Genomic DNA, 22,225 nt, shown 5'->3' on the forward strand with positions numbered 1-22,225 from the left:
GGGTAGAGGAAGGACCCAGACAGTAGACGTTTGGAGACTGTTCTGTCTCATGTACAGTCCCCTTGACTGTGTTTCTTTCTGTCAAGTTAGCCCCGCGACTGACTTCATGAATGAAGTGGCTCCCAACTGAGCGTTTAGGAATATGACACTCCTCTGTCTTTACATGAGATGCATCATCCACGTTGTACCCAGAAATGGTTTTACTTTTTCCCTCGGGAGACTGCAGCTATGTTCCTGGATGCTGGCATTTTGCTTGACGTTTATCTGCTCGATTCAGTCCATTTGGTATTGTCCTGATTGAACGTCTAGAGCTAGATGTCATTGGTGTCTTCTGGGCACATTTTGAAGAGTGTGAGTAACATCATAGTAGCTATTCAGACCTTTTGAGGAAGCCATAAAGCCCCAGTTTGGTAAGACTGGTGTTTCTTATCTTAAATAGAAAATTTTCAGCATCCTCCTTGCTGACGTCACGTACAGTAAAGTTCTTCACTAATGAACCTAATAGAATCGGTTCCCAGTGAATTGCCTAACAGAAAGACTGACTGGTGTCATTTTGTGTTTCCCTGTTACTTACCCAAGTAGGATCCAGGGACCAGTGTGTTTTGCCCTCCTCAGATTTACCAAATCAAACGAAAGTGGTTTCTCTGTCATTAACCGTCCGTCCCTAGGCAGAACCAGTTGGGCACCACGTTGATCTCTCTCAGACCTTTCGAGGGAAACTAGGTATTTTACCTGCTGTTTAATCCAAACTCATGTCTTAGCTCAGTGGTATAGTATTTTGCCTCCTTGGTCCAGATGCAGACCCCCGCCCATTTATGAACGACAAGTTATTTTCCATACAGATTGTCCTCATCTAGAAGCACAGTGGTGAGCAGTGCTCTTTATGCTCCGTGTCTCTGAGCAGGTTGGACGCGTGTATCCCCAGGCGGTCTACTTTCCCATCCGGACCCTGTACCTGACCCTGAAAATAGAGCAGCGGGAACGCTACAAGAGCGGTATGTCTCGGGCGGGGCCAGCTGGCCAGACCGCGGAGGGCTCATTGCGTGGGGGCATTCCATGTGCCGACGGCTGTGGACACGCTCCCGCCCTCAGCCTGTCTGTCTCTAGCCAGTGAGAGGACACTTCGGGGCTGGGAGGCAAAACCTGATCACTGAGGGAAGTCGATGGTTTGCCGTTGCTGTGGTTTAATAGGGTTTGTTTACCTGAGTGATTTGGGCCATAAGTAGAAAAAAATATATGAAATTTTTACCTCAAATTGTAAAGTTCAGTAACGCGTCCTGGTAAGCAATGTAAGTGTCACCTACTGTACGTGTCCTTTGTAAGAAATATCTTCTGCTGCCAGAAGAATCCGCATAGAAAGCAGTCTTGCCAGTTGTGAAAATTTACTCAAACCAGAAGGGTTTTAATCCATATTGAACAGTACTCGTATGTGAATAACTCACTAATGGCTTCAGTTGCCCACTGCACATGGTACCGTGTGAGCAGTTGAAGCCCCTTCGCTTCAGGACGGTTTTAACAGCCGGTCGTTTATGCTGCAAGGGCAGAGACTATTTAAAAAGGTGACCTGACCCACTGGGCACGTTTGCATCCCCGGCTGATGGGCTGGGTGAGCCAGGGACTGCACGCACGTCTCTGTGCTGGCCTCGCGGCCACCACACCCAGGTGGATGTGTGGTGTGGTCGTTTGAAAATTAAGGTTTTTTTCTTCTGACTGAGCCGAAGCTAGAAAAACGGCCCTTGGGTTCTACGACGTATTTCTCACGTGGCAGATGACTGTATTTTTTAAAAATACCTTTTTAACGTACATGGTCTGGCTTTCCTCAATGAGAACATGGAGACTTGCCCATTAAGTACGTTCAGATTCCCTGACCTGTCTGCAAGGAATGTGAAGAATTTTTTTCCAAACGTTTAAAAAATGCTCAAGCTTTGAGCCAAGTTAAAAAGGAGAGGACCACGAACACTCATGCACCCTCACCTCACTTCACCGCTCAGCACACGGGCCCGTTCGCTTTCCGCCGACACATTGGAGGCCAGGCTGTAGGCAGTGGCGTTCTGCGGGCCTGAGTCCCTCGGTGCACCTCTCCGCGGAGCCGGGGCGGCTCCCACCCAGCCCCCGGGGAGCCGGCTGTCGTGATGCGCTAACGCGCCGGCAGGAACAGCGTTGCTTTGGCCGATGGGTCCTCTAGAGCACCGAGCTCTCGCATCGGGCCAGTTTTGCGCTGACATTGGCGTTGTGTGTGTTGCTCTCAGATTCTGGACAGCAGCAGCCAAGTTCAGTGGGTAACCAGTCCCATTCTGCATCAGATCCAGGGCCCATAAGAGCAACAGCACCAATGTGGCGCTGCAGCCGAATCATGCACATGCAGCGAGAACTGCACCCAACACTTCTGTCTTCCCTGGAAGGCATCGTCGATCAGATGGTCTGGTTCAGAGAAAACTGGCACGAAGAGGTACGTGCAGAGGACCCGTCGTCCCGTGTGCTTTGGGCCGTGTTGCCTTCAGATTGGGTGCCTGCTCATTTATGTCTGTGTTGTCGAATCGAGCCGTAGAGTAAGCAGATAGTTAACGTTTGCGCACTAATGCAGCCCCAAATATTTGAAACAGGAAACTTGAGAAGGAGGTGAAGTTGAGAAAGTTCTGCTGGCCTTGACGTGCTTATTACTGTGCTCAATTAAGTATCGCTTAGCAGCAGTTCCCCGGGCCGCGGTGGTGGTGGGTGTGCGCTGGGTGCAGGTATAGGTAGCAGAGGCGGAGTTGGTCCTCCAGTGAGCTTTTCCACAGCCAGGCCCTCTCCTTAGTGGTGTTAGCAGTGCAAGCTGATGACAGAGTGATGAGCCCTGTTCTCTAGATGTTCATCTTGTTGGCCCAGAGGCCCCCTTGTTACTGTTACCTGTGTGTGTGTCAGACATGCAGCAGTAACTTCAGAACTAGCTGCATAGAAAGGGTTTTCCGACAACAGAAGGGTATGTGTGTGACCCAAAAAGTGGAGTTTTGGCTTGGGTTTTTTTCTTTCTCTCTCTCTTTTTTTTTAATGTTCAAGACACTTAGTCCCCATCATTAAAAACTCAGCTGACACCGTGGAGTGCACAGGCGTTCTGTCCCTTCTGTGCTGTCTGATTTTACACGGGCTGTGTGCCGGGAGGCGGTGGTGGGACCTGCCAAGCAGGTGCCGTGTGGTTGGTTAGCCGCTTGACTTGGGAGCTCTGTTTTGCGCATTGTCTTGGGTCTCTTTCCACTAGGTTCTCAGGCAGCTCCAGCAGGGCCTGGCGAAATGTTACTCTGTTGCATTTGAGAAAAGCGGAGCGGTGTCGGATGCCAAAATTACCCCCCACACTCTAAATTTTGTCAAGAAGTTGGTGAGCACGTTCGGAGTGGGCCTAGAGAACGTGTCCAACGTCTCGACCATGTTCTCCAGCGCGGCCTCTGAGTCCCTGGCCAGGCGGGCACAGGCCACCGCCCAGGACCCTGTCTTCCAGAAGCTAAAGGGCCAGTTCACAACCGGTGAGTCCCTTCCCTATACCTACAGAGTTCCACTTGGCTGTTCTTGGTCTGTCTTTAACATCTCAGCCAGCTAGTTCTTTGTTTTCGTGAGCACTCTACTGGGTGAGCTGGTTGCACCCTGTTTAGAATGTAGCCTCAGGTCACAAGGTCACGGTGACTCTCGCCAGCCTGTGGTTGCCCGTCCTTCTCTGAAGTGAAGGGTTAAGGTTTGGAACCAGGCTCCGCCTGAGGGATGGAGGGTGTGGGGAAGAGGAGGGTTTCAGGCTAAACCTGCCCTTCCCTCCCCTCCCCCCCTCCACACTTGGTTTTTGTAGGAAAATTGAACAGTGTGAGGTGAGGCAGTGGGCTCAAGGTGACAAGTAGGGCTCAGACTCATAGTGGATTCAGGTGGCACAATGACCAGGAGGTCGTATCGTCATCACTTGTCCCTGGTTTGGATCCAGGCCTTTTCCGAGAGCCCCAGGAGTATGAACCTTGGCTCCAGCCTGGTGTGATTGAAGGCGAGGTGGTCCGATCTCCCGTGGCCTCAGTCTTCATCTGCCAGACGGGGGCCCTGGTTCCCACAGCGTGTGTGCACAGGGGCTGACCGTGTCCCCCACGCAGGCTGTCTTTGCCACCTGTGTCCTGCCACCACCCTGCCAACCTGCCCGCCCTCTGGCGGAGGAGCCCAGGCGAGCACCGGGGCTCAGTGCGTCTAAAGTATCTTTTAACAACTTGCGTCACAGAGAACACGGCTAGAAACCTGTGCTGTGTAGACTCTGTTGAAATCACATAAAAGAAAATATGTCCCACTAATTACACAGGGTGCTTTGCAGCTACAGCCATGACTTACTTTTGATCCATCCAGGATAGGGTGCGTCCTGCCATCATTCCAGGCAGCCCGGGGCCCCTGGGTGTCTTCCCCTGCTGTGTGAGCTGGGCATTAAAGGTAACACTGGACTCGCCTTAAGGTCGAGGGGCTTCCCCTGCTGATCCCACACCCTGAAGAAGATGCTCTTTGAGCGATAAAATACGAGCTTTTCCTATCTTTTACCCTGAAGCACTTTGGTCACCTTAGATTATTTTCCTTGTGATGTTCACGTGACATGCTGTCAGTCTTTCCTGAAAAAGGAAAAGTCTGAGGTGAATTTTGTGGAGACTGTTGTATTTTACTTAAAAAATAGGACATTGTCTTTTTTTTTTTTTTTTTTTTTTTTTTAAGTTTATTTTTGAGAGAGAGAACACAAGTGAGGGAGGGGCAAAAAGAGAGAGGGAGAGAGAATCCCAAGCAGGCTCCACACTCGGCGCAGACAGAGCCCAATGTGGGGCTCGAACTCACAAACTGTGAGATCATGACCTGAGCCCCAATCAGGAATTGGATGCTTAACCAACTGAGACACCCAGGTGCCCCTGTTTAGTATGTCTTTACCTTAAAATGTCTGCTGGTTAAATCAAATGTCATCTGAAACAGAACACTCAGAGGGAGACAAGTCATTTGGGTGTCGATGCAAAAAAAATTTGAAAAACTGAACTGTGAGAGACGACCGCCGTGAGGCTCTGACCCTCTTCCAAGTGTGGGCGTTTCAGATACTTCACTCCGAGCTCTGCATCCCCTCTGGTCACCCGTTCCCAGGAAGGGCCATCTCTGGGTCCAAGCACCATGTTCTAGTTCCCACAAGGGAGCAAGAGTTGCCCAATCCCATCCTCGGCCAGTATCGCACGTGCTGGCTGCTACCTAACCCAGTGAGGAGGTGGGAGAAAGCTCAAAAACAGGTCAGATTTATCCCAGAGAATGAAGACTTCTTTCCCTGCACGAACTCGTCCATGAATGTCACAGCCATTTTGTTTGCAGTGGCACCAAACTGAGAATAAGAATGGAGAGTGTGTGCTTTTTCACAATGGGTTTGCCGCCAGAACACAGGTGTCGTGAAAACCACCACTAAACCTAAACCAAAATGGGAAAGGAAAAGACTCCTATCAACATCGTCGTCATTGGACACGTAGATTCGGGCAAGTCCACCACTACTGGGCATCTGATCTACAAATGTGGTGGGATCGACAAAAGAACTATCGAAAAATTTGAGAAGGAGGCTGCTGAGATGGGAAAGGGCTCCTTCAAGTATGCCTGGGTCTTGGATAAACTGAAAGTCGAACGTGGTATCACCACTGATATCTCCCTGTGGAAATTCGAGACCAGCGAGTGCTATGTGACACATCAGTCCATGTGACTGATGCCCCAGGACACAGAGACTTTATCAAAAATATGATTACTGGCACATCTCAGGCTGACCGTGCTGTCCTGATCGTTGCTGCTGGTGTTGGCGAATTTGAAGCAGGTATCTCTAAGAATGGGCAGACCCGTGAGCATGCCCTTCTGGCTTACACACTGGGTGTAAAACAACTTATTGTCGGTGTTAACAAAATGGATTCCACTGAGCCACCCTACAGCCAGAAGAGATACGAGGAAATCGTTAAGGAAGTCAGCACCTACATTAAGAAAATTGGCTACAACCCCGACACCGTAGCATTTGTGCCAATTTCTGGTTGGAATGGTGACAACATGCCGGAGCCAAGTGCTACTATGCCTTGGTTCAGGGGATGGAAAGTCACCCGTAAAGATGGCAATGCCAGTGGAACCGCACTGCCTGAAGCTCTGGATTGCATTCTGCCACCTACTCGTCCAACTGACAAGCCCTTGCGTCTGCCCCTCCAGGATGTCTACAAAACTGGTGGTATTGGTACTGTCCCTGTGGGTCGAGTGGAGACCGGTGTTCTTAAGCCAGGCATGGTGGTCACTTTTGCTCCAGTCAGTGTTACAACTGAAGTAAAGTCTGTTGAAATGCACCATGAAGCTTTGAGTGAGACTCTACCTGGGGACAACGTGGGCTTCGATGTCAAGAACGTATCTGTCAAAGATGTTCGTCGTGGCAGTGTGGCTGGTGATAGCAAAAATGACCCACCAATGGAAGCAGCTGGCTTCACAGCTCAGGTGATTATCCTGAACCATCCAGGCCAAATCAGTGCCGGATATGCACCTGTGCTGGACTGTCACACAGCTCACATCGCCTGCAAGTTTGCTGAGCTGAAGGAGAAGATTGACCGTCGTTCTGGAAAAAAGCTGGAAGATGGTCCCAAGTTCTTAAAATCTGGTGATGCTGCCATCGTTGATATGGTTCCTGGCAAGCCCATGTGTGTTGAGAGCTTCTCTGACTATCCTCCTCTGGGCCGTTTTGCTGTTCGTGACATGAGACAGACGGTTGCTGTGGGTGTCATCAAAGCAGTGGACAAGAAGGCAGCTGGAGCTGGCAAGGTCACCAAGTCTGCCCAGAAAGCTCAGAAGGCTAAATGAATGTTATCCCCAATACCTGCCACCCCAGTCTTAATCAGTGGTGGAAGAACGGTCTCAGAACTGTTTGTGTCAATTGGCCATTTAAGTTTAATGGTAAAAGACTGGTTAATGATAACAATGCATCGTAAAACCTTCAGAAGGAAAGGAGAATGTTTTGTGGACCGTTTGTTTTTTGTGTGTGTGGCAGTTTTAAGTTATTAGTTTTTAAAATCAGTACTTTTTAATGGAAACAACTTTGACCAAAAATCTGTCACAGAATTTTGAGACCCATTAAAACAAAAGTTTAATGAGGAAAAAAAAAAAAAGAATGGGGAGTGTGTGATGCATCGTGCTCGCTTAAGATTGACAGAATGGAGTTAGCCATTGATTGAGTGACTTGGACGAGCCTTGGGTTATGCCGAGTGTGAAAAGCCAATTCAAAGGGATGCCTGCCGAGAGATTGTTACTAAGCGTTTGTGAAATCACGTAATAACGGGGGTGGAGATCGAGATCGGGTCGGTGGCCAGGTGTTCGGATTCAGGGTGGAGGTGGGCGTGGCCACAGGGCTGACCCGGGGGTCTGTGGATTTCGGTGCTTCTGGGTGTGCGGAGGCTGGGTTTGCATTTGGACGGCCGCAGCCCCTCTGATGCCTTTGGGCCGCCCGTGTAGGTGTCGATGGGGCCCTCACCGGGCACATCGGTTACCCCCGATCGCCTTCCTGCATCGGTCCAGCCTGCAGCACCCTGGTAGGGGAGGCAGGTTGGATAGGGGACCGGGGTCTGGGCTGGGCGTGCCTCTCAGGACTGCACCAGGCTCACCCACACGACCTAACTCTGCAGAAGAGCGTTTGCAAGAGGCTCCGGAGAGCCCTTCGGCTTGAGTGCAGAGGTCACCCTGCCATATCACAGATCCCGGTCCTGTCGGCGCGAGGATGGTGGCTCCCTCGGGGTCCGTTTCCCACAGAAACGGTGCGGCTTATCCTGATGTTCGGGCTCCTGCGAGCGAGAGTCACGTGGAGCCCCTCCCACCAGTGGCGCTCATCAGTGTGGGGTCGAGGTCTTTTTTGAAGACGGACTTTTCAGTTTAATTGCCTTTTCAATACTGAGTCTCAGTAAAATCTGAGGAACACAGTCATCTGGGATTTTTATTTGTTTAAATATAAAATGCATGCTTTCCATGTTTGGCACTTTAGTTTCTTGTCTAAATGTCTTCTGATGAACCGGTTTATAACCTAGCATTTGCCTGGATTGGATTACTGCCTTGGCCCCTCACTGTGGTGGTTGCTCTCAGGTAGGGCTGCCGGCCCCTTGGGTTCCCGTGCCCCTCAGGGTGCTCCCCGCATCCTTTCCTGAAAGGAACCTGTGACAGTTGGGGGTGAGACTTCCTGTCGGCGCTCCATGTGTTCCCTCCTCCAGCCTTGGGGGGAGACCGGTCCCACCTGAGGGTCCCCATCACTCAGTCAGTCTTCAGCTTACACTTTAAAGAGTGGGAGAGGCAAAAATGCTTTGCTCCAGGTTAGGTATAGAGTAAAACATTCCTGCTTCCTCTCTGGGACGCTCTTGAGCGTGATTTTGTAGTGAATTCCGGGTCACCCCAGATGACTAAAAATGTTTTTAATTGCGTTTTATTTTGAAGATTTTGACTTCAGCGTTCCGGGATCCATGAAGCTACATAATCTTATCTCTAAGTTGAAAAAGTGGATCAAAATCCTGGAGGCTAAAACCAAGCAGCTTCCAAAGTTCTTCCTCATAGAAGAAAAGTGCCGGTTTTTGAGCAATTTCTCAGCACAGACCGCTGAAGTAGAAATTCCAGGGGAATTTCTGATGCCAAAGCCGACACATTATTACATCAAGATTGCTAGGTAAGTGAGCTGCTCGACTGGCCTCAGGGCAGACCTGGGGCTGCCGTTCTGGTTACTTCTGGCCCCTGAAGTGGGAGAACGAGAGATTGTTCTCGGATCTGAGCCATCAAGCACGGTAGAGGGTTCTGGTCAAACTGATTGGGGTAAATGTCTTGCTTGTGTCCCCTTTGTGTTTCTTTTGTTTCTAAAAGGCTCTTTTCTAATTTCCACAGAACTGGACATGATAGGTTATCGGTCTGTAAAACTTTTAAAGCTTAGCAGTCAAAGCAGAATTGGGCAATTATAAAATTTATTAGTGTGTATACTGTATCTTATTTTAAACGTAGAAGGTGTGGTAACAAATGGTCGTAATCAGACCCGGAGCTCTGCTCTCTCGTGCATCTGGACTTGGATTTCCCAGTCCTCCAAATCTGACTCCCTCTTCCGGCCGCCCACCATGCTCCTCCTCTTCCGTCCGTAGCCAGGGCGCACGGGAGGGAGGTGAGGGCGAGGGTGTGTCCATCCTCACGCCTGCTCCTGGGGCAGCTGCTCCCCAATGGCCCCTGTGCCAGACCGTCCTGTCCCCCGGCTCTGTGGCTGGGTGCTCAGAGCCCAGTCAGCTGCCCATCTGGAGCTCCTGAAGTCGGAGCCTGGGGCCCGATTGTTTTACGACGACAGCGTCCTCTGCTCTTCCGCCTTTGATTTTCCCTGTGTCACGATGTCTTCCCCCATGTCATAAAATCCCGTCGTACCATTTAAACCTGGTCAGAGTGACCTCTGTAGCTGCGCGTTCTGTCTTTTTGTGACGATTCCGAGTGCTGTCTTGGTAAAGTTCCCTTTTCTTCTCAAAGAGGATTGGAAGTCGAGCCTCAGGAAGGGGAGTTGGTGTTTCATCGTGTGCTTGTTTGGGCAGGTTTATGCCCAGGGTGGAAATTGTGCAGAAGCACAACACGGCGGCCAGGAGACTGTACATCCGCGGGCACAACGGCAAGATCTACCCGTACCTCGTCATGAACGACGCCTGCCTGACGGAGTCCCGGCGAGAGGAGCGCGTCCTGCAGCTGCTCCGGCTGCTGAACCCCTGTTTGGAGAAGAGAAAGGAAACCACAAAGAGGCACTTATTTTTCACAGGTATGACAGGTGCGCTTTGGGGGCACACAGCCGGTCCCGTTAGCCTTTGCGGATTTTCCCGTGTGCCGTCTGGGGAACTGAGAATGCCCTGAAGCTCACCAAGCAGGGAGGGTTCTGCAATGAGGACCCTGTGCCGGGAAGAAGCTGCTCCCTTCTCACTGCAAGACGGGTGCTCTGATGAGTGTTTGGGAAAGGGGGGGTGCCTGCCTGTGCACGCTGCTGGTTTCCCTCGCCCGGAACCCGTGCTCTGGGGAAACGTGCGCTGGCACCGGGCCTGTCGTGGGCGTGTTAGCAGCGTGTTGTGAGTGTGTTTAAGTGCGGTCTTCAAACGACTCCTGGAACTCACAGTGCACTGCACGGCCCCTGCTGGAGCGAGCCTTCGTGGAGTGAAATGCGGTGCAAGGGAAAGTCAGCAAGGCCTGTGAACGCCACAGAAGTCGTGGCCAGGTGGCCACCAGTAGCCTCCGAGTAAGGCCTTTCCATACGTAGTTGTCCTGGGTGGTTCATGAGTGAGCCGTTTCTGTCTGTAACGGGCAGAGGTGAGATGCCTGTGATCCCGCTTAGAGAAGAGAACCACGGTCGAAACATTTTAGCATCTAACCTCTGAGGTTGGGAGCCTACTGCAATGCATATTAGCCAGTCCCATAGGGAACTTTCTTCTGATGGCTAAGAATCCAACCCGTTTTGACTTAAAATCTTTCACCCTAAAGTTCACTATCCCCCAAATAAGTCAATTGAGGAACTAGAGTATACAGAAAACTGTATGCATTTTAACATGCACGTGATGTGATCTGTAGTGTTGATTACATCTGTGGGTAATAGATGATCCTTTGTCTTTTCCAAAGAAACAACCTCTTGGTCAGCACCAAATGACAGTCCAAATACATGCCCTTGAGTCACTGTGGGATGTCTTTATGGGTTGAAACCATGGAACAAGCCAGTAGCTGTGGTTTGACTGAGCTTAGACCAAATTAAACCTATGTTCGTTAAAAGTCAGAGGCGTGTGTGTGTGTGTGTGTATTTGGAGAGGGAGGGTGTGTTTGTGTACACGTACCACGCTGACACTCAGGGCAGGCGCAAGCAGTTATTGTGGCCTAGGGACAGGCTGGTGCAGATACTGGGTCATAGCTCCCACTCCCTCCCCACCCCCGCAGCACCAGTGCGGCTGCTGCCGTGACCCTGTGCTGGCACACTTTGTTTGCTATCTTCTGGAAATTACTCAGCTTTCTACAAAATATCTTCAACAAAATGTCTTCAGGGGCACCTGGCTAGCTGAGTCAGTAGAGTATGTGACTCTCGATCACAGGGTTGTGAGTTCAAGCTCCACGTTGAGCATAGAGCTTGCTTTAAAAAAAAAAAAAAAAAAAAAAGTTTTAATAATATTTCCTTGATCTAATATCTTTTTTAACTTTCTTAAACTTTTTTTTTTAAACATTTGCTCATTTTTAGTATATGTGCTGCCAAAGCGAGCACACATTTGTTCATTTTTGAAAGAGAGAGCACACGCAAGCCGGAGAGGGGCAGAGAGAAAGGGAGACACAGAACTTAACGCAGCCTCCAGGCTCCAAGCTGTCAGTGCAGAGCCTGATGCGGGGCTTGAACTCAGGAACTGTGAGATTATGACCTGAGCTGAAGTCGGACACTTAACCGACTGAGCCACCCAGGTACCCCATTGATCTAATATCTTTAAAGTGTTATTTAATCTACCAGCAACCCCATGGGTACATATTGTAGTCCCACTTATAAATGAAGAAACTGAAGTTCATACAAGTCCAGTGACCATTCCCAAGGTCACGTCACTGGGAAAACAGACCTCGGGATGTAAGTGTGGACAATCTGGCTCCAGGGCAGCCATACCCAACACTTTCTGCTTGAGTGTGGTCATGACGTGGGTTATCCTCATGTGGGGTGAATTGCTTCATAAAGAGTGCCCATCACTGCCCATACAGCTCCACAAAGTGACTGAGCAGAATGACCAGGTTGGTTCTGGAAACTTATCTGAGGCACAGAAAACGATGTGAGGGATCGTTTTCCTGATTTCCTGAAGACGGGGCCCAGCCATCCCCGACGCCAGAAGACCGCCTGACAAAATCACACTCCTGCCTCGGAGTGAGTGGGAGGATTGATTTCTCCTGACAGGGTGCCGATGGAGGGGGGGACCTCTGAAGAGCGGACGAGGTTGGCAGTCTCCGATTTTTAAAGATTGCTTTCTAAAGAATTTCCGTTCATCTGTGTCTTAAGCAAAAGATGCTGGCGGCTCAGGCTCCGTCGCTCAGCAGATTGGGCTTCGTGCCACGTGCTGAGCGGGTACGCGGTGTGGGACTTCCAGCTTTCCCCCCACCCCCGTCCTCTGCTCGTGAAGGGCCCAGTGACCTCCTCCCAAGACGGCCCTGGAGGTGGAGTCGAGCGCTGCCCCCTGGCGTCGTCTCAGTCATTTCCTCCTTTCTCCTCAGTTCCTCGAGTTGTGGCGGTGTCCCCTCAGATGCGCCTTGTGGAGGACAACCCCTCTTCTCTTTCCCTCGTGGAGATCTACAAGCAGCGCTGTGCGAAGAAGGGCATCGAGCACGACAACCCCATCTCCCGCTACTATGACAGATTGGCCACGGTGCAGGCACGCGGGACCCAGGCCAGCCACCAGGTACCGAATCGGGCCGGCTGCGCTCTGTGGCGGGGCTCCCCCGACACGAGCGCTTAGAGGGGTAGCGGGCGGTTGAGAGGGACCTTTCTCCCTCATTGGACTTGTGAGTGGTCAGAATTAGGCGACCATGGCCCCTGATGTGGTGACGTTTGCTGCAGAATAACTTGACGGCAAACTCCTCTGGCAGCCAGACCTGCTCTGAGGGACATGAGGCTGCTTATCCAGTCCGCGTTCACGCTCCTCTGGTTTGCGGCCAGGGCCGGGGTGAACCACGGCCTCTGTGTTGTGTATGCTTTTTTAAATGTGGAAAGTGGCGAGCCCTGAAACGAGTCAGGCCCAGTTGTTTTGGTCGCCTGGTGTGGGAGCACAGTGCCTCCCACAGGAGTCCCGCGCGGCTCTGGCCTCGTCAGGTGGGTGGAGGGCCGTCCCCACCAGCAGATTCCTGCCCTTGCTAGAAAGCAGGGCAGGTGGGGGTCTGGGTGAGGAGGTTTTGTGCGGGATTGTGTGCATCACCAGAAGGTAGCTCTATCTTGGCCTGCTCCCCCAAAGCCACTGTGGTCCTTCCTGTGGCTCCCGAGAGGGCCTCGTGATTTTTAGGAGAGATGCCACGAAGCTGGAAGCTCTGATCTTGCTTCTATCCTCCCAGGGACTCGCTTCAGTTAGCCTGGGACCTGGAAGACTGTTTCTAGGAAGATGGAGCCCACAGGGTGCTTGCCTCACCCGCCTGGGCAGTGCTCAGGGTACAGGCAGGGCCTGAGGTGGTCCGGGCCTCGGGCTCTGTTGCAAGTCTCCTACCTTTGTGCAGGCAAAACGAGTGGAACCTGTCTGTTGATGGGTGTCTGTGGACAGACCTCGTGGCCTCCCTTGGGAATTGGTGTCAGGGCTTCATCAGGGTGTAGGTGACTGCCTGGTCACTCTGTGGACCAAGGACAGTACTGAGGTGTTTGTGCAAGATGCATGGATTCTATTCTTAAGACTGCATTTATTTGTCTTTGACATTATGGAAACTGATGACCTCTATCTGCAAATACATATTTACATGACGTTGCATGTGTTTTACAAACTATTTGTGTGATATTGTTTATTCTGAGAGAGAGCGAGAGAGCACATGTGAGTAGGGGAGGAGGACAGAGAATCCCAAGCAGTCTCTGTGCTGTCAGCACAGAGCCAGACCCAGGGCTTGATCCCAGGAACCATGAGATCATGACCTGAGCCAAAATCAAGTCAGACACTCAACTGACTGAGCCACCCAGGCGCCCCTGAACATTCACCCTTTAAAATGTTCGATTCAGTGTTTCCGGCATATTCACAGAGTTGTGCAGTCATGACCACAATCTGTCTTTAAAACAGTTGAGGGGCGCCTGGGTGGCTCAGTTGGTTAAGCACCTGACTTTTGATTTCGCCTCAGGTCATGATCCCGTAGTGGTGAAATTGAACCCTGCTTCTGTATCAGTAGTTTGTTCCTTTCTATTGCTTAATAATAGTCCCTTGTATGACTATATCACATGTAATTGATCCGTTCATCAGTTGGTAGACTTTTGGATTGTTGATACTTTTTGACTTATGGCCCGTGCTAAGGACTGTAAGCATTTGTGTATATATTTTTACACGGACATATGTTTTCATTTCTCTCCGATGCATACCTAGGAGTAGAATTGATTGGTCACGTGGTAAGGTTTATGTCTAACATTACATGAACTCCCAGACTATTTTCCCAGGTGATTGCAGTGTATGAGGGTTCTCTTTTCCCTGCATTCTTGCCTACAGTTATTATCTCTTTTTCTTATCGTCATTCTCATTCATTTTGGTTGATAACAAGTGATGTTGAGCAACTTTTCGTGTGCGAATTGGCTGTTTGCATATTTTCTTTGGGGAAATGTTTATTAAAGCCCTCTGCTTATTTTTAAATTGTATGATTTGTTTTTTTTGTTTTTGATGCTGAGAATTCTTTGTATGTTCTGGATGCAAGTGACTTGATACGAGTGGTTTCACTTTATTTCCTGTGTATTGGCTATGTTTTCCTGAGCCTTCATTTATCTCGTTTTTGCTGAAAACTGGACATTTTTAATAATATATGTTAACTCCAGAAATCAGATCCTTTTCCCTAAGGTTTGTTATTGTTGTTGTTTGCTTAGTGACTTTCCTGGACTGATTTGTAAATTCTCTGTTTTTGCCATATGCAGCCATTGAAGTCTCTGCTCATTTAGCTAATGATTTGACAGATTTTCTTAAATGCTTAAATGCTTAAACCAATAAGTCTTCCTTCCGCCTTTTTTGAGGGCCTCTATGGGGGGAGGGGCATGCTTTCCACTTGGCCAAGTAGTTTATGTTCTGCCTTAGCTTCTACTTCCTGTTGTGCAGATCAGGGTCAACCAGAAGTGGAAGCATTGGGCTTTCTGAGGTTTTTCGTGACCTTCTAGTGACCTTCTAGATTCTCAAGAATATATCGAAGCTTTTCGAAGCCTCCTGTGGTCATCTTACTCCCTCACTCTTCCTCTTGTCTGCCATCATCTTCTGTGCTGCAGCTGGCATCACTGCCTTGGGCATCTGCAGGATGACGTGGTCGTCACTGACTGCGTTCGGCAAACACCTGTCGGATAGGGTGCTCCTCGCTGGCTGGACTCGAAGTTCGATCAGACACAAGCCCAATAAATGGGGCTTCTCCCTCCCCCCAGCCCCACCCCCCCCCACCCCCCCCCCCCACCCACAGGAAACTGCCAGATAAGTCAAATAGTGACACTTCTCTGGAGATGAGGTTTTTGAACGCATTTTGCCCACTCCTGGCTGTTAGGCTGCTGGTTTCTACAGCTGTCATGGTCGCAAAGCCACTGTGGAGCTGGGTAGATGGGAATGGTATAATTAAACGGCCACAAAGATCACTGTCAACAAGATTCAGCCTTTTTTTTCCCTTGAGTGAAAGCTACTCAGATTGTTGTAATAAGCCTTTAATTTCCAGAATTTAAAAAAGTTTTCCAGGGGCGCCTGGATGGCTCAGTCGGTTAAACGTCCGACTTCGGCTCAGGTCACGATCTCACAGTCCGTGAGCTCGAGCCCCGCGTCAGGCTCTGTGCTGACAGCTCAGAGCCTGCTTCGGATTCTGTGTTTCCCTCTCTCTCTGACCCTCCCCCATTCATGCTGTATTCGCTGTGTCTCAAAAATAAATAAACGTTTAAAAAAAAGAAAGATTAAAAAAGTTTTCCAAGGTATATATAAGGGTTTTTTGTTTTGTTTTGTTTTGTGTTGTTTTGTTTTTTAAGTTTCTGATGTTTGCTAATGTTCTCGATGGTCTTTGTGGTTCTTGGTTGCTTAGGGCCTGCATTTTAGTGGCTAGTCAGACCCCATGGGTAGGACTTAGCCCAGAACAGACCTGTGCCTTTACCATTTGGTCTAACAAGAATGGAATTAACTCGGCAGACTTTTTATTGAGACTGTCTCTGAATCAGTGGTGTTTGAAATAGTGTTGTGAGTCCTCCAGCACAGAATTCACTTTAAAGTGTCGTGTAACACCTGCTCTACTTTGATAGACTAGCTCCTTCAGTTACACACCTTTCGTCTTTAATAGTCTAAGGTGTGAATTGTTGTCATCCAACTATTTGTTCTTTCTGTTAACCGGCGTAGCGTTTTCTCTGGTTAGCAGGTTACGGTATTCAGATTTTGCCTAAATTCTTGGCAGGACAGATATCACGCATCATGCTCTTAAGGCTTTTATTCAGATGGCAGTGGTGTTGGTTTGAGCATACGGTGTGGAGCCCTAGAGGGAAATTGACATCCCTGTATTTAGTCAGACAACATCACATACGTATTTCTCAATAGAATTCATTCTGTTGGTGCCAAGCAAGTACAAAACTACAGTTGGAGAGTTTTCCTCTTGGGGAAAAAAAAAAACGACCGAATTGGAGGGAGGTATCATGCGGTGATCTATCCTTGCAGGTCCTCCGAGACATCCTCAAGGAGGTTCAGAGTAACATGGTACCACGCAGCATGCTCAAGGAGTGGGCTCTGCACACGTTCCCCAACGCCACGGACTACTGGACGTTCCGGAAGATGTTCACCATCCAGCTCGCCCTGATTGGCTTTGCAGAGTTCGTCTTGCATTTAAATAGACTCAACCCCGAGATGTTACAGATCGCTCAGGTAAAGGGTGTGAGGAGACGGCGCCTCTCCCCAGACCCCTCTGCTGTGTGGTTTCAGTTCCACAAGTGTCTCCTTCTGGTGTTTAGGACACCGGCAAACTGAACGTGGCCTATTTCCGATTTGATATAAACGACGCGACCGGGGACTTAGATGCCAACCGTCCCGTCCCTTTCCGCCTCACCCCCAACATTTCCGAGTTTCTGACCACCATCGGCGTCTCCGGCCCATTGACAGCCTCCATGATCGCTGTCGCCCGGTGCTTCGCCCAGCCCAACTTCAAGGTAGGCCACGGTGGCTGGTTGGTGTGGCGCGCGGCTGGGGTCACTTGTATGCGCGCGGCCTCACAGCTGCTGGTCTGCCAGTACGGAGGGAGAGTGTTGCGGCTGCACAGTTAAAGCTTCTGCATTTTGGAAAAAGCGTTTCAAGTTTTTGCTGTCTCAAAGCACTTAACAAAAAGGAGTCAGAAGCCTCTACTGATCATTTTCCCCAACTATCACTGTTGCTTGCCGGTTTCGTTTATTCCATTTGGTATCCGTTTTGTGTTTATGTACATCTTTCTTCTCTAAAAGGGCAGAAATACTGTCTGTAGGGTTGTGCCGCCTTCCTGGCACCGCGGTTATGGGTCCTAGAGGACAGTCGTGGCAGTAGGACATGCCCCGGCCGCAGGCGGGTGTGGAATGGCGCTGCCCTCCTCTCGGCGCCGTCCCTGCCCAGCACCGCACCGGCTGCTTCGGCGGCCTCTCCTCAGACTCTCCCAGCAGTTGTCCAGCTGGCGGGCAAGGTGGGCAGCTCAGAGCTCGTGCCGCCGGCAGAAGGCAGACTGGGATTCGAATCCAATTCCCACTGACTCCAAGCCCGTCTTCACCACTGCAGTTATTCTCTCTTCACGGTGGGGGGCTGAACGCAACTTATTTTTCTTCTAACTTAGGAGACCGGTCGTACCTTTTTTCCCCACAGATGAGCAGTTTGTGTCTAGAGACGCCTGCAGATACCAGTTGCTTTTCCAAAAAATTTGCTCAGGACAGTTGTAAGATTGTCAGCTAAATGCTTAACTGTGAAGACAGACTTTACATCAAACACATCTTGTGCTTTCAGTGCTGGGTTGTCTGTTAGCGAGGAGTGCTTCCTGGAACAGGAGTACGAATAGGAGGAAAAGCAGCCCGGTGGCTCTTCCATGAGTGAGCGGTCTGCGCTGTGACCATCACTTAGCTGGGGCATAAGGCTTGGAACAGGAAGTCCTCACTTAGCAACGTTACACTTCTGGAAACATCATAGGGCAGTCCTTACACTGGCATTTACTTTGAAAACCTTAAAAGAGAACGAAGAAGGAAGCACTACCCATTTCTCACGGGCCTGGTACAATGTGGAGTAGCACCGTGCATTGTTCCTTGTGTAGATGGTGCTGGCCAAGATGAGGAGGAGTCGGGCCACCTTCTCCAAACTCTGGACCCAGATTTCTTAACAGCCTAAATGTAGAGGATGCTTTTAAGTTCACTAAAACATAGACCATTTTGTACAGGAGTGTCTTTTAAAAACACATCCGGGGGGCGCCTGGGTGGCTCAGTCGGTTAAGCGGCTGACTTCGGCCCAGGTCATGATCTCGCGGTCTGTGAGTTCGAGCCCCGCGTCGGGCTCTGTGCTGACAGCTCAGAGCCTGGACCCTGTTTCAGATTCTGTGTCTCCCTCTCTCTGACCCTCCCCCGTTCATGCTTTGTCTCTGTCTCAAAAATAAATAAACGCTAAAAAAAAAAAAAATTTAAATAAAAACACATCTGGGAGGCTCTCTTACTATGCCCAGTATATAAACAGGGAAATTGAGACACAGAGGGCTAAGTAAATCGATCAAGGTCACCCAGGCAAGAAGGTGGAGCTGGGGCTAGAACCTGAGTCTGTGCCGTGGCCACGCGGAGGCCCGGGGATGGCCCTCCTTGACGTGAGACACCTGTCCTGTGACACCCACTTGATTCCTTCCTGTCTCCACCCAAATGTGATCTTGTCACCAGCCCCACCCCCCGCAAACCCCTCTGAGCCCGCCTTACCTGCTGTTTCTGCACAGTGCCCGTCACCACCGGGCATGTTGAACATTTCTCTGTTAGTACCAGAGCCTCCATAAGGGCAAGGGGTGTTCACTCTAAGCTGCGGTGCTGGGAACGGGACTGCCCAACCAAGCCCCTGTCAGGTGTGCAGGTGCTCATTTAAACGCTCGGCACCAGGAAGCAGCATGACAGCAGCAGGTGCCCCTGGACACATGTGCTCCGGCTTTGCAGAAGACCAGACCAAACCCTGTGCCTTTGGGCCCTCGCTGCTCTAAGTGAGGAGGTGGTTTGTACCCCTGGGGGCCAGCCCCACGCATCCGCCAGGCACACGCCGCGGCCCGGGTGCTGGGGCTGACCGGCCGCGACGGCTCACTGTGCTCGGGCTCCGTCTCCTTAGGGAGCTGCCCCTCTGGGTCGCTCCTGGTTAATCCAGGATCATCTCGTTCTCTCTTGGCACAGGTGGATGGCATCCTGAAAACCGTGCTTAGGGACGAGATCATTGCTTGGCACAAAAAAACGCAGGAGGACACCTCTTCTCCTCTCTCGGCCGCCGGCCAGCCTGAGAACATGGACAGCCAGCAGCTGGTCTCCCTGGTGCAGAAGGCCGTCACCGCCATCATGACCCGCCTGCACAACTTGGCCCAGTTCGAAGGCGGGGAGAGCAAAGTGAACACCCTGGTGGCCGCCGCGAACAGCCTGGACAACCTGTGCCGCATGGACCCCGCCTGGCACCCGTGGCTGTGAGCGCGCCCGCCCTGCCGCCCAGAATGGGAAGCATGCCCGCCGGCTGCTGGGCCTCCTCTCTGCTTCACCGGCCGTGTTCATGGAGGCCCCGACAGCCCGTATGCAAACGCGGGTAAATGGAGTTCTAGAGGAGCTGCCTGTTACGGCGGCAGAGCGGAAACGTCCAGGCTTTTAAAATTCCCTTGTAGGAACCAGGACTCTCCGGTCTGGAATTTCTTTGTGAAACCTTTTTTATCGTACTCCTTCCTGCGTGTGAGTGTACAGATGGAACTGTAGGAGACAATTCTATATTGTCCGTTTTTAACCCAGAAATGACACCTCACAGGAGCCTTGTGCTTTTGTACAGACCTTTGTAACAAGTGTACAGAAAACCCACTTTGTTAGAGAAACAGGAAATTATGAACAAGTCGAGCTGGTTTTTCTCTAAGCACAGACTTTTATGCTGTACGTAACTGGCTCCGGGATCTCCTTGCGCGTTGGATGTGGGTCAGCATGGCCTCGTCACCCTGCAGGGACGCCGTTCCTCACGCGGTGGATTCAGATCCCGCCGGGAGAAAACTGAGCCCCGGGGGCGGCAGGTGAATCTGAGGCTTTTCATCGGCTGGCTCTTCGGACGCCTTCTTGACATTTACTATCATTGTACCAGGAAAAAAACCTTTTCCTTCCTAATTTAAAAAGAAACAGCAAGAAAAGTTTGTCCGTTCACTCCAGTCTGTCATGTTCACATTTTTATAAATATGAGCATTGAGAGAATGTTCTATCTAAATTTGTACAGTGTGATTTTTTTTTTTTTTTTTTTTTTAGAATAAATATTTTATAAAAGGATGTGTCTGCTCTTACATGTATGGAAATGCTTGTTTCCTCTGTCTGAGCGTCCCTCAGCCCCTCGGGGACCGAGCCCCCTGGGCCAACACAGCCGTGCTTCAGGGTGGCTTCCTGGGGATGGACAGACAGGTGACGCCTGGGAGGGGTCTTGGCTTGGAACTTGGGGGTCCGGACCCACGCTCAGCATCATCTGTGATGGCGATGAGGCTGGTCCTGACTCTGACGGTGTGAGACATGTCTGGGAATCTGGTCCCTTTCGGCTTGGTTTCCCCACCTCAGGGCGGCTGCCAAGGGACCTGTGTACGCAGGGGGGAGGCGGCCCCACCCCACCAGCGTGGTGTCCTTCCCCCTGTGCATCCTTCATCCTGTGGGTGGGGTGGACGGTGCAGAATGGAGGGGGAGGCAGTTCCTGAGCACACGGTGTAACTCATGTCCGAGGATGAGAAACGGCGAAGCAGGACTGGGGAGGGATGGCAGTTGCTGCTTTAATCGTAAAATGAGGATTCTGAATTTTAAGGACTCACTCCATTGGGAAGCGCTTCGTCTGCTGTGAGGACAGCTTCACCCAAGTCAGGGTCTGGTCAGCAAGACCCCTTCCAGGGCCAGAACTCCAAGCCCTTCCCAGGCATCACCTTTCTTTTACTCCTCGTTGTGCCCTGTTGTCCCCAGGCGAGCACAGAGGGGAAGCCTGCAGCTGATTTCATGCAGTCTCACCACGAAGTCCAGTCCCAGGCATGTAAACCAGTGTGCCGTAAGAAGTGTAGACGATAGTGGGGGCTCCGGTTTGTGTGGGTGGCCGCAGGTGGGGCCGTTATACTGGGCGCTTGTCCTCAGAGGCAGATGGGTCCGTGAGCCCCGAGGGGGTGGCCCTCAGAGGATGGGTTTCCAGCTCCGAGTGGGGAGTAGCCCTTGGAGAGTCGGCCGGGGGGCGTGGTGGCTGCAGACGTGTGTGGATGGTGTTCGGAGAAGGGAAGTTGGTGTACTGAGGGCCCCGGGTTCTGTGCCAGGCTCACGACACCGTGCCCTCCGTGCTGCCCCTGGTTTCTAGGAAAGCCAGCCCTCGAACAGGCAGGAGGGTGTTCCTCAGCGGAGCTCCAGCTGGAAAGATCAGGGACCTGGAGTTGGGAGGCCAGAGCACAGGCTTGTTTATGGGGGCCACATGTGGCGGGTGCCCCTTGTTCTCCAAGCACTATTGCAAGGTAAGTGCGGTTATTAGCCGCTTATTAATTATCGGAAAATAAACATAAAATTCACCATTTTAACCGCTTCTGAGTGTCCAGTTCAGGGACATAAAGCACATTCACATTGTCGTGTAACCCCCACCACCGGCGGTCTCCAGAACTTCCTTCATCTTGCCAAACTGAAACTCTGCACCCGTTAAACACTGACCCCCAGCCCCCAGCCCCCACCCTTGTACTTTCTGTCTCTGGATGTGTCTAGGAATTTCCTGTAAGTAGAACCACATGGTATTTGTCCCGTGCCTGGCTTCCTTCCCTCAGCATATACATCAAGGTGCTTCTGTGTCGTGGCAGGTGTAAGAACTCCCTTTCTAAGGCTGGATGATATCGCGTCGCATGGATGTACCGTATTTTGTTTGTTCGTCCGTCTACGGACACCTGGATTGCTCCTGTCTTCTGGTTACTGTGAATGACGCTGCCGTGAACGTCGGTGTGCAAATACCTGCGGGACCCCCGGCGTTCGGGTCTTCCAGGACTACCCACAGAAGCGGAGTTGCTGGACCAAATGGTAATTCTGTTTTTAACTTTTTGAACGACTGCCGTATGGTTTTCCGTAGCCGCCGCGCCACTTTAGACCCTCGCCATGGGTTCCAGTTTCTCCCCGTCCTCCTCGACACTTCTTCCTTTGTTGTAATAACCATCCTAGCAGTGTAGAGTGGCGTCCACCTCCTTTGTGGCTTCGGTTTGCATTTCCCTTTGTGACTAGTGACTCTGAGCATCTTTTCACGAGCTTCCTGACCGCTTGTGTATCTTCTTTGGAGAAACGTCTCTTCACGTCTTTTGTCCGTTTCTTAATTGTGTTGTTTGGGTCTTTTTTTTAAGTTGTAGGAGT

The 22,225-nt window shown here is 50.9% G+C and overlaps 1 protein-coding gene and 1 pseudogene across 13 annotated transcripts in view; both read left to right on the forward strand.

The window, feature by feature from the left end:
• Positions 1 to 20,124, forward strand: part of TRRAP (transformation/transcription domain associated protein) — a 115,365-nt gene extending 95,241 nt beyond the window's left edge. For 10 of the 13 annotated variants that reach the window (XM_058710945.1, XM_058710937.1, XM_058710944.1 and 7 more), the window contains 9 exons: positions 905 to 995; positions 2,250 to 2,449; positions 3,239 to 3,500; positions 8,443 to 8,668; positions 9,561 to 9,778; positions 12,232 to 12,416; positions 16,347 to 16,550; positions 16,637 to 16,831; positions 19,046 to 20,124. In XM_058710945.1, the coding sequence (XP_058566928.1) occupies positions 905 to 995; positions 2,250 to 2,449; positions 3,239 to 3,500; positions 8,443 to 8,668; positions 9,561 to 9,778; positions 12,232 to 12,416; positions 16,347 to 16,550; positions 16,637 to 16,831; positions 19,046 to 19,330 (1,866 nt within the window). In that variant the 3' untranslated portion in view covers positions 19,331 to 20,124. The remainder of the gene's footprint in view (positions 1 to 904; positions 996 to 2,249; positions 2,450 to 3,238; positions 3,501 to 8,442; positions 8,669 to 9,560; positions 9,779 to 12,231; positions 12,417 to 16,346; positions 16,551 to 16,636; positions 16,832 to 19,045) is intronic. The other 3 variants (XM_058710946.1, XM_058710948.1, XM_058710950.1) reach the window with 1 other exon arrangement.
• LOC131501188 (elongation factor 1-alpha 1-like) lies at positions 5,420 to 7,118 on the forward strand (annotated as a pseudogene).
• Positions 20,125 to 22,225: the final 2,101 nt, after the last annotated feature.

The sequence above is a fragment of the Neofelis nebulosa genome, chromosome 18, assembly GCF_028018385.1.
Source record: "Neofelis nebulosa isolate mNeoNeb1 chromosome 18, mNeoNeb1.pri, whole genome shotgun sequence".
NCBI classification, from domain to species: Eukaryota; Metazoa; Chordata; class Mammalia; order Carnivora; family Felidae; genus Neofelis; species Neofelis nebulosa.